General features: G+C 41.1%; 2 protein-coding genes across 6 annotated transcripts in view; one reads left to right on the top strand and one right to left on the bottom strand.

The window, feature by feature from the left end:
- The window catches only part of LOC6572146 (protein tincar), a 72,597-nt gene that overhangs the window by 11,159 nt on the left and 49,364 nt on the right, over positions 1 to 12,074 (bottom strand). For all 4 annotated transcript variants that reach the window (XM_044007665.1, XM_044007666.1, XM_044007663.1 and 1 more), the window contains exon 6: positions 5,337 to 5,571. In XM_044007665.1, coding sequence (XP_043863600.1) covers positions 5,337 to 5,571 — 235 coding nt within the window. The remainder of the gene's footprint in view (positions 1 to 5,336; positions 5,572 to 12,074) is intronic.
- On the top strand, positions 8,883 to 10,228 carry LOC6572147 (trypsin eta). Of its 2 annotated transcripts, XM_001998263.4 has the most exons (3): positions 8,883 to 9,174; positions 9,229 to 9,418; positions 9,476 to 10,228. In XM_001998263.4, the coding sequence occupies exons 1-3, from the start codon at positions 9,090 to 9,092 to the stop codon at positions 10,146 to 10,148; spliced, it is 948 nt and encodes a 315-aa protein (XP_001998299.1). In that variant the 5' UTR covers positions 8,883 to 9,089; the 3' UTR covers positions 10,149 to 10,228. The 2 variants fall into 2 exon arrangements, with proteins under 2 accessions (XP_001998299.1, XP_015021743.1); XM_015166257.3 differs by lacking the exon at positions 8,883 to 9,174 and having other exon boundaries at positions 9,330 to 9,422.

The raw sequence follows: 12,074 nt of genomic DNA, 5'->3' as shown, positions 1-12,074 counted from the left end.
CGTTGGCAAACGGCAAGTGGCTCGTAAAACCGACAACACCGAAAATCTGCAGATTAACCCGGCGGCGATGCCCTCGTCCCGACGCTCTACCTCGCCTCGATTATGGCAATGACAATAACAGCAGCAGCACGAAGAGTGCGAAGGACAACGGAAGAAGGAGGAACGAAGAGACGAGCAAGGCAAAGTAATGAAAACGCGCAAATCCAAGACAAGCAACGCCCACTGGCCAGCTTCCCTGCTGTGGGTAATAGTTGCGATGCCGATAAGCCTCACAGAATGCTCGAGTTCTGCCTCCGCCTACTGCCTACTGCCTGCTGCCTGCCACACCCACACGCCCACTGCCCTGGCTTGGCAGCCCCAGCTCGCGCTCGTTAAGTCTTTAGCATGAATAACGATAAGTTTCATGCCTTGGCCGGTGCTGGCCACAACATCTTGGACCACTTCCGGTACACGTCCAGCCCGGCCTGCAGGCGAGCCCTCAACAGTTTCCCCTGCTCAAGTCGAGTGCGCCAGTTTAGCAGCCTTTCATGCGCTCAATATGGCGCAGTGGAGGGCTCTCGTATTTAGCATCCGCTCTTCTATCACAGTTTTCATTTAGTTTGTCGTAACGGCCGCATTAATTATTTATGAGCGCAACACGGCGTATAAGTGATTTGATCCATAAAACTGTTGCCGGATGCTGATCCGTATGTCCAGCTTTTAATTAAATATTTAAAAAAATATATATATATATATATCTCAAATGTGGTTGGCAACAGATGCCGCGCACTAAAATCAAGAAATTTAAATACAAATTTATTTTAAATTATGCATTACATTTCGGGCGTTTTTATTAAAAAATAAATACATTTTGCAGTGGAGGCAAAATCAAATCGAACTAAAAGTTTCACTTAGCCAAAAACGAGCAATAAATATTTGAATCATTAATTTGGGTTGATAAATAAAAGATGAATATTCAAATATTGATATCCATTGATTGGTGCTTGCCTTGGGTCTTCATTGGCTCTCAACGTGCAACGCTGCGTATACTAGATAATTTTTAAACAGATTTATTTAAAAATTTTAATTCATTATATACATTATATTATTACTATAAATACTTTTTTTTTATAGTTAAATCTGACTTTTTATTTTTTGTCTTTTCTTCTACAAGTTAAGCCTTTTATATATTTCTTTCATTTTGGGTGCACGTGAAATGTTTTACCCTCACTTTAAGCATTCAGAATGTCGTAATATTTTAATTAAATTAGGTAATGCATTTTCGCCAGCGAATCTTACGCTCTGATAGCAGCCCCCTTCCCCTCGCTCTCTGCTGTGAGCTCCTCATTTGATATCTTTTCGGTCCACTTTTTATGCGACTTGCGGGAACTTTTGAAAAAGCATTTTCATTTTATGATTTCGCGCTGCGCTACCTAATTGCCCCGGCGGTACTTTGGCGCGATTTAATGCTAATACAAAAGTTAAGGGAGATTTAAAGAAATGCAGGTCTCTCGCACTCACTTATATAGCTCTTTATTGCGAAACCTATAGTGCGAGCCCGTCAATCAAGTGGCAAAGTTTAAGTTTGTTAATTCCTGGCAGGAAATTATAATGCTCAACTTACAAAGCCCGATCTGCGGCTGACAGCTCTCGGCCCCAACTGGCAATCCAGAGCAGCTTAGAGCATCTTTAAGGATGTCAGCGCAGTTGACAAATTGCAGCGAAAGGCGGCCAAGCGGTAAAATGGCTAAGGCAGCCGCTGCGACAAGGCATTGCACTTAACTTGACCAACATCCGGACCCAGCCTCATCCATTGCCCCATCCCCAGTCACATGCACAGCTGCCGCTGTAGCCCCAATGCCCCCTCAGAGACTGGTCGATGTCATGGCCAGACGCGAGTGCTGGACCAAGACGTTGGCTTTCGAACGTTGCACATTTTATTTGTGCCAATGATTTTCTAATTTTCAGTGCGACAGCAGAGAAGGAGAGGGAGGCGGAGGAGCGCCAACAAGTTGCGCGAAAAACAATGTCCCAGCATGAATCGAACCACAGCCATCTGCCAGGAGCAAGGACAGTGAAAGGCAGAAACAAAAGAAATCGAAATTAATTGAAATATCACATGAAGTGAGCTGAGTTGATTCCGCTGCTGCTGATGCTGCTGTTGCTGCTGTTGGTGCGGCTTTCATCATGGGTCACTCCGGAGTCCAGACTTAAACTCAACTCAGCTCGTCAACGCCTTTATGAGGCCACTGCGACCGCCTGCCACATTTTTAATTTACTCGCGCCGCTCGTTGCCATTGCCAGTGCCGCTTCACTAGCGGCTTTGTTTCCATTTATTTTCCCCACTCCCGGTGCTCCTCCTTTGCTCGCTACCCGGTTCAATAAACCTGCCATACGGTCACTCAGCCACATTGCACATGCAGCAGCAGCAGCATAGGGATTACAATTGCGATGGCCACGGCCGCGGCAAAGTGGAGTCGACGCTGATTCCCGGATTCGCACGAGGACTCGCTTTAAATGTAGTTAATTCTGATTTGCTTGTCTTTAGCCCACATCGCAATTACCTTTCACTCGCTCTGCAATCAATTTTACTGCCCTGCAACTCGATTTGCAATGAGCTGTGAACTATTTGCCAACGCCTGGCAACAGTAAGTAAAACTGTATGTACCTTCAATATTAGTCTGAACTCTTCTATATACATATATGCACCCATTATATAACGAGGAAAGATTTCATTTTTTATTTGTGCTGAATAGGCTCTAGCTTTATGGGTAAGCCAGTACTAAGTGGATCAATCTGATAGCTCTTTTACGGGTCATACACCATCCTTGTTAAACATAGTCATAGAATATTTTCAAAGACATTAAGAATCCGTAATATTGTAACCAAAAGTGTATTAAGAATATAAATAAATACCAAAGCAATGAAAAAAAGATACTATTTGCGAAAGAGATCAAGCTCTAAACATTCAAGAAACAGTTTCCAAAAAATATGTTTCCACTCGAATACGGCGTGTTTGCTGTGGCTATACTAGCTCGCGCTGGAGAATCGATAGCTGAGAACTGAGCGTCTTTTGCTCAGCGACGTCTAGAGTTCGCAATCCAATTATAGATAAACAGTTTTCCATGAACATGATCAGTCAATGACAAGTATGAAACTCTATTCGGGACTGCCCGACTACGATTTTCCTTGAAATCTTCTGCAACTGATATTTCAATAATTCTTCACTTCTTTTCTGCTTTTAGAGAAAAAGTCGATCCGCTTAGGATATTTTCGGATATTTCATATCTGATATCAATATCAAAAGAATATAAAGAATTTACAGCGCAAATTAGTTTACTTGTTTAAAAAACATCCATAAAGTGAGAAAATTTTGATGAACATCGTTTTTATACCCTGAAGACATTGGAAATGGGAAACCAGGATATACTGGTTTTGTTGAAATATATGTAACAGGCAGAAGGAGGCGTGATCTGATCGTTCGTCCGTCTGTATGTCCCTCCGCCCGTCCGTCTCAGAAGACATAAGAGCTAGAGACTTTATATTAAACGCTGATTCTGAGTGTTGTAGGCCATCATTTATATATTAAACACAACAAGAGCTCAATTCCTTATTTCCAAATATAATAGAACTGAAACTTTAAAGGACTTACATCTAAGTATTTTCAAAGCCGACTTCCCTTTGGCAATTAAGTCTACCAAAGCATTAACAAACTATGTGCATACTTAATTTTTTTCCGTTTTTTCCCCTATTTGTGCATTTCCCTTTGGTTTTTTATCACTCATCGTGACATTAGTTTACTGTGCTACGAGTGGCATCACACACACACACATGTGTGTACAAGGTACATTGCGACACTCACACACTCGAACGTATGTAGAAGTACAAACAGAGGCCTGCCAGAGCCCTGAATATCCTGCTTCGGCCTTTGCATCTGCTGCTGCTGCTACTGCTCATTGAGCCAACATTTGCACAGTTTTGGTTCGCTTCGCTGGTTGCCTGGCTGCCCGCCTGCGCGCTGTTAATAACATGGCTTATTGCTGCCCATAATGGGCGTGTTGCCCAGCCGCCTGTCAACCTATTTGTATGTGTTTCCACGACTCTCTCGCTCTCTCTCTCTCTATCTCTCAGTCTCTGTGTGTGTCATGTGTGTTTACTCCTGCGGTTGTTAGCCTGTGTGCGGCCATATTGGGCATGTTCGGGCTTGTTTTTGTTTGCCTGTGGTAGCAGCGGCTCATGCATATGTTTTTCGAGCAGATTTCCCCAGAGATGGCCGTTGCTTTGAAGTGACTTGAGCCGTTGCGCTCTCATGCACATCCTGTTCTCTCCAAACAAGTATGCCCACATCCTACTCTCTGGGATATTCCCTTAAGCTCACTTTGTTAAGCCTGCCCAAACTTCTTGGCCAAACAGTTTTATGTGCTAGCGTTTTGTAGAATGCTTAAATCACACTGCAGTCAAACACTCGACAATTGTCTGACGGCCAATTATGACGGTTGCCCAATGCGCTGCTTCAATAATTTCATTAAAGTGCAGAATGGACACAAATGATTATTTGATTGCAGCAACAAATGAAATTACGAGCGATTCCATCCCTGCGGCTCCTTAAAGTTGCATTTATCAACTGACAACGTACCACGCTGCGTATGCTTAACGGTAATATTGCACCAGCTACAAAGTGTCTGCCGTCTACCGTCTGCCATCTCGTGGCGGAAGTGCAATACTGAATGCAAGTGCCCAATAAAAGCACAATAAAATGCAGCCAAAAATGTCAGGATGCTATCAAATAAAAGGAAAAATGCTTCCTGTTGACGTAAATTGCAACGGAAAGCGCAACTTAAAGGTATATTGAGGTATATTTATGCATGTAGACGAGCAGAAGAAGTAATTTACCATCTGCAAAGCCTCACTTGAATATAGTTTATTGGGATGATAATAATCATTTCATAATTGTTATCATAAGCATAATGAATAATATAAATATGTCATACAAAATCAAACAGTAATAATATTTGGCATATTTTTCAAGAATTCACTGTCTGCTATTGCTTTCACAACATCTGCAGTTTTTTTTTTTTTTCTTAAATATTTTATCTGTACCATATTAAATTTAAGTTGGATTCATTTCACTCTTTGCTGCCATTCGATCCATTTCGACTTCGAGCACAAATTCAGTCAACATAAATGAAATGCCAACTTTCCACTAAGAACAGGGTATACTGATGTCGACTATCTTCGCCTTCCAGTGCGCACTTTCGAGCTGCAAGTGGCGTTTGCTCAGACTGTTGACAGTCGCCAAGTTTATATTGTCAGCACTGTCGCGGCACACTTCAGTTACTTCAGTTAATTACACTTACCTTTCGGCAACAGTCCATTCTCGATGATGCGAGCCTCGAGCAGAAGTCGGGGCAGCAGCAGGCATAGCGCAATGAGGATATGCACAAAGGCTGCCGTGGGTCCGCCGTGGGTCCAAAGGGCGCGCAAGGTGCCACCGCGCGCCTCCTCCTCGAGGCCGTCGTGCGGCGCCAGCGTGCAGCGACGCTCCTTGGCGCTGGTTGCCAATTTGATGCCATCGTTAGCCAAGTTGCCCACCTGCGAAGCAAAGCAAAGACAACATTACAATCACTGCTCACACACACAAGCCTAGCCCTGCCTGACCGGGAGTCACAGCGGCAGTTAGGAATACTTGCAAAGCTGAACTTGAGATTTGGAGAACCAATTGAAATTATTTGAAAAGTAACTATGTATAAAATAGCCAATCTGCATTGATAAGCAAGAATAATAAATAGCAAAGATTGTTAAGAATTGTAGATAAAATATCTTATAAGTATTTCATTTATATCTTATTAGTATTTGATGCATGTAAAACAACATCATCACAACAATGTATCATAAAATAGCACACAATGTATCCTACTATAAGCAATCCTGTGACCCAGGAGAGGATCAGACACAGGCTATCCTAAATAAACATTCCAGCTGTAAATAGTTAAGAATAAATACCAAAATCAAGTTTTGTGAATATCCATATTACATATTTCAACTCATCAAAATATTATTATTACTTGAAAATATATTTAAAACTTTTGTTTTGCTTTATTGTTTAATTAGGTTTTGTTTCCTCTACTTTTGTGTTGAATGGTATGGACTCGATGCTGAAAAGTGTGGTCTTCAGGAAAAACTAATGTGACCGTTGATTAAAAGATGTGTTAAGCTTTACATTAATTCAAACATAATTGAGTTTTCGCAAGCCACGTTGACTCTCTTGCTATTGGCTATTATTAAAACGTAGACGTAGACGTAGTTCTGGTTGCTGAGCCCAACAGTATGAATACTGTGCAAACGTGGACCTTGTCTATCGGCACCGTGTTCGATTCTCTATTTATAGCATTGATTCCTGAATTTTGGTAATTTACGAATATTTATATAAAACATTCCCACTTGAGAAACTTAAATAAAGTAGCTATTCAAAGAGACACATATAGACGCAAATACAATCAAAAATTGAATCATTTAAAATTTTGTGCTGTAGCAACGTTTTTGCTGATACAGCCTTTGTGGCACCCTCCACATTTTAAATATTTTATTTTTCACAATCACAATTTGCTTTAATTTGTTCGTATCTGTACAATAAAACAAGCCGTAAATCAAATGAAAGCTTTTCACGGCAAAGCCAACCCAAAATATTCCACCAAATTGAAATCCCCGGCGAGGCGGATGCACTCAAAACCACACACAACGCCTCCAGAGAGCTCCATTTGCTGTTGTATCTGAAGCTGGAGCTGGAGCTGAATCTGAATATGAACTCGTGGCGTGACGTGCAATTAATAAAAAATAAAATACGTATATAAAACTATGCAAAACAGTGAGAGTAAAATATTAAATAAACTGCTGCGTTTACAACAAAGCAAAAGGTATTGCGGGTGTTTTGCGTTTGCATTTTTATGCGCGAAATATCGTGTATACGACGCGTTGGCGCATAAAAAATGCACGTGACAAATGGTAAAATGAAATATTTATATAACAGCGTGTGTGTGTGAGAGAGAGAGAGAGAGATAGAAAGAGAGTCTGCGTGTGTGTGTGGGGAAAGAAGGGAAACAAAAAAATCACGTGCAGCATATAAATAAATGTGCGCTGTTGGGCTTTTAAATTAAAAACAAGCAGACTTTATAGAATCACACTGAGAAGCGAGAAGACAACCATGGAAAATAGAACTCGCTGCGCTTTAGCTAGCTTAGCTCTTTGTTATTGTTTTTGGTTTAACTGCGAGCTAGCTGGAGCAGACGAGCATGTTAGTTTCGTGAATGACGATGAAAAAATATAATAGCAATAAATAACAAGTAAGAATGCTCTAGCCGAGACTGCCCGACTACGAGATCCCCTAAACTCTTCGGCAACTAATAACGGAGCAACTTATCGATATTTGAAGCAAAAGTCGATATGCGCGTAGTATACAAGGATCTAGGAAAAAAGTTTCAAGTCTCTAGCTCTTATATCTTTTGAGATCGACGCGTTCAAACATACGGATAGACAGACAGACGGACGAACGGACAGACGGACAGAGCTAAATCGACTCGGCTCGTCGCCCTGATCAAGAATATATATACTTTATGGGGTCTGCCACGCCTCATTCTGCCTGTTACATATATTCAACAAAACCATTATACCCTGATTTCCCATTTTCAATGGGTTCAGGGTATAAAAATACTCCCTACACGAACGCATCGAAACAGCAATAGGATCTGTGATCTTGCTTAAATAGATGTTGATTGGGTCAAAATACGTTTATGAGTCGTAAAAGGATCTATTCATTTTATAACACTATATATTGGCAAAATGATAATTGATTTTTTATTTAGCTATTTATATATTTCATTATTTTATATTTTAAATCGAAATCACTTGTTCCTATTTTTCCGAGTATATCTATGATTCAAAAAGAAGTGGTGGATGCACTCATTGGATTCGTTCTCTTATTTGTTTCAATCAATTTGCTGAGGTGAGTTGTCGCATATGTCGCAGTTGGGTACTTCCGATGCTCTTACGTGCTTTTAGTTTGTTTGCCTTGGATTCTTTTATTTCGTTTCGTTACGTTTCGCCGTGAAGCTGCAACAATGATTGCATTTCGCAAAAAGCGAAACGCATTTGAAGTGCACACGCACACACAAAGAGGAGAAGGATCTGCAGCTGCTGATGCAGCTACACGGGTGCGAGCGAGATGGAAAATGCACACCCATTTAGCCAACGAGATAATAATTTAAGCGCACCGACATATCGTGGTTAAAAACCTCTCCGCGCCCTGCTAAAAGAATCAGCACAATCACCAGCATCGCTTTTTATTTACTATATACATATATGTATGTATGTATATGTAACTGCAGTCAGCCCTGAGCCAGTCACCTCAACATACAAATGGCTATGTGTTATGCCAGCCAAAATCAGCAATCTACTTGGCAACTGTGCTAATGGACGCTGTCCACATTTGACTTTCAGTTTTATTTTCCACAACAAAATGAAATAACCCAAGGCTCATTTGAGCTGAAGAGCTCTCGCTATCCTAATGTGCACCGTTAAAGCCGGCTGCCACTCTCCTTGTCAACAATGCGCTGCTTAAGGCATCAATTTTATTCATTGAAAACTACCTTAGCTGATCTGTAACTCAAAGAAATCTTATAAAATACCTATTGATTAACAGAAAATATCTTACAAGAAGTACATTATAATAGAAGAAATAATAATAAATTAATTCATTTAAAGATTAGAAAGATATGTTTAATAATGGAAGATATATAAAAATTTAAAAACATATATATATTTTCTCACTCATACATGTTTTATAATTTGCTTTTTAATTTTATATTTTTTTATATACTTATTTCAAATAATCAGCCATCATCAAATTATTACGATATATTTTTAAAACATTATTCCGTATCGAGGTCGATATTTGTCAAACCTTAAAGCAAATAAATTCGAAGTCAAAATTATAAAAATAATTAATTTCGAATCGTATTATAGATTCACTGCTTTTGGAATCCACTTTCTTCATTCCGTTTCGATGTATCGCCAAATTGAGTTAAGAGCAGGCAACGTTCGACGGGTCCCGAGACATGTTTGTTAGCCAAGCGCTGCCAATTGGCTTGTTGCTGCTCGCAGCAGGAGTAGCAGCAGCGGCTACAGAGCATGATGATCAGCGTGAGTAATGCAACCTTAAGCGAATCCGATAACTATGTGCTCTTGTCATTGCAGAGCGTGGCAGGACAGTGGAGACCCATGCCAAGATAGTGGGTGGCTATCCAATAACAATCGCCGATGCCCCTTACATAGTCTCGATCCGAGCACGCTACTACCACGAGGCAAGCTTTGGCGAGGGCCACATGTGCGGTGGCTCTGTGATTTCCCAGCGGGTGGTCTGCTCGGCTGCCCATTGCTTTGAAATGTGGGTAAAGTTGCTCAGAGTCCCCTTACTTGCCCGTACTCATTACCCAAAACATAGAAATGACACGATGCCGGTGCGATTCAGAGACTCTGAAAACTTTGTTGTCGTAGCCGGCGTGACCTATCTTGACGAAAGGACCGAGTTTACCGCCGAGTATTTGGTAGAAAAGATCATTGGACACCATAACTATATTCGATCCACGCTTGAGAACGATATTGCGCTGCTGTTCCTCAATGGCATCATACCGAATGACTCCTTGTACATCCGCCCCGTCTCGCTCGCCGAGCATCCCTTTAGCCCTGGCACGCTCTGCGCAATCAGCGGCTGGGGCAACCAGAAGATGCAGCTGATGCAGGCCATCATTCCGACTGTGCACGAAGGTCTCTGCTCCTTCATCTACATGTATCTTCCCAGATCTCAGTTATGCGCCGGCTGGATGAGCGGCGGCATCGATGCCTGCAGAGGCGACTCGGGCGGTCCCCTCGTCTGCATGAACTCCCTCACAGGCATTATTTCTTGGGGCGTGGACTGCGGCCGTAGATTCTTTCCGGGAGTCTACACAAACATCTCTTACTTCATACCCTGGATCAAAATGGTTAACGCTACGTTCAATTACAACGAATTCAAGCCCATGAGAAGATCCCTACGGAACAATAACAATTGTTCATTTCGAAATCTCGACTACCTTCGAAATGCTTTGTTATTAACAATAATCATACTAGCTACGTGAAAGAGTAATACCTTATGACATACCTATGTATGTATAAGCAAACCAGATTCGTCCCAATTATATTACATATTGTCAATGAAGAGCTGTTTGAATAATAAATAAATATATGAGTGCTAGTTTAGCTCTGCTGTCAAGTCTTTGATAGGTATTTTCCATAGCAAATGCTGTTGCTTAATTTGGCCTGCTTCTACCTTCAAGTGCAGCTGTTGACTCATCATGAAACAGGGTTCAGAATGTGATTCTCCTGGTGCCATAGAGTCTCTATTCAGTGACTAAAAGTGGACAAAAACTATAGGTTCGAAATAATTGGCTGTAGAGTAGAAGAGAAGCATATAGGAGCTGCCTGCAAGCTGCAAGCTGCTCCTGCCAATACTCAGATAGCCACGCGTCAATGACCAATGTTGGGCTTCGGTTTTTGCCCAGTCATTGAATTGGCCTTTGCTGTTGGCTTTATTAAATGGCTGCCGTGTGATCAGCCCCTCTCATTCCTCTCAATTATCCCATCCCGTTTCTGATTGACTTGCGTTGACTGCCATGCTGTGGCCATGGCTGTGCTCTGACTGTGCTCTGACTGATAGCCAGCTTTTGGTTGACTCCCGACTGGAGTTTTGTATGCGGCGCTGTGGTCTGCGCGCATATTTACATGCAATTTTAAGCCAAATCGTGAGCCACACTTTGGATACACTCATGACGCATCGAGTGCGGCATAGTCTGCACCCGATAGTGCGTTCTGCTGCGCTTTCAATCCACTCTCTCCGCTCTTAGGTTGTCAGAAACAAGCCAATTATCTGAGAGAATCGTGGACAGCATGTCCATGCACTGTTTTTCCCCTGGCTTAAATACAAACAAATACAATTGACAGAGGACACACTCTGCACACTCCACTCTCCATGCTGCTGCTCTCTCTCAATATCTTTCTTATTCTTTCCAGTACTTTTTAAGTGGCATTAATAGTATATGTCGCAAAATATACTATAGAAAATAAGTCAGAAAGCTGAAGACTGCTCGACTGAAGGATCCCCTAACCCCTTTAAGATATTCTAATAATTCCTCTTGAAGAAATAACACATACGCACGCAGATCGTTATAATAACATAAAAATATTCTATTTGGATAAAAAAAATAATAATATTATCTATCTATTATCCTGAGTATTTAAAATACAGAAATATTTGGGCGGAAGGGGTGAAATAAAAATATAACATAAATCAACATTGATTTCCACTTTTCATTGAGATTGGGGTATAAAAACTTCAGATTGTTCCACTCGAGAACCCACAGATTTTCATATACTGTAATTAATATATTCTAAAAATGAATGCAATTTTTAGCATTTTTAATGTTCGTAAATTAAAAGTATTTCTTCCAGGCGAATCAGGACATTCGTTTTCAATATTTGAATTTACTTTTTTTGATAAAAGCATAAATTCGAAATTTGCCTTTATCAATATCCTGAAATTTTAATGTATAATCTTAGATAATTCTAGATGGAATAGACAGAACCGCATAGGCTAAGCCCAACTTTGATTTCGCAATACACAGGGTATATAGAGCCGTTTGCAAGTTATTGTATTTTTCTATCGAGCTTTTGCCAGCGCCATCGTCTGCCATGCACTTCAAATAGACAATAAATAAAGCACTATGTGCTAGACAGAGACGACACCAGAGTGAGATGGGAAATGAAAAAGCCATAATTGCATTTATTATGCTGATAAAAGCAGAGACATGAACGACACATACCTACTCTATATGCGAGCGGGGCCTTCTCTCGGTGTGTGTGTGTGAAAGGATAGCCAACGCAATTGTTGCAATGTATGTGCGTGCTTGTATGGGTGTGTGTGAGTGTGTTTGCTGCATTCTCCACATTGGCAGCCATTTTGTGGCGCAGCACGAGTCAGAAGCTGGCCAGGATAACTGTCCAGGAGC

The sequence above is a fragment of the Drosophila mojavensis genome, unplaced genomic scaffold, assembly GCF_018153725.1.
Source record: "Drosophila mojavensis isolate 15081-1352.22 unplaced genomic scaffold, ASM1815372v1 contig_19, whole genome shotgun sequence".
NCBI lineage: Eukaryota > Metazoa > Arthropoda > Insecta > Diptera > Drosophilidae > Drosophila > Drosophila mojavensis.
The sequence above is the reverse complement of the archived record's forward strand: the minus strand, read 5'-3'. Positions and strand labels throughout refer to the sequence as shown.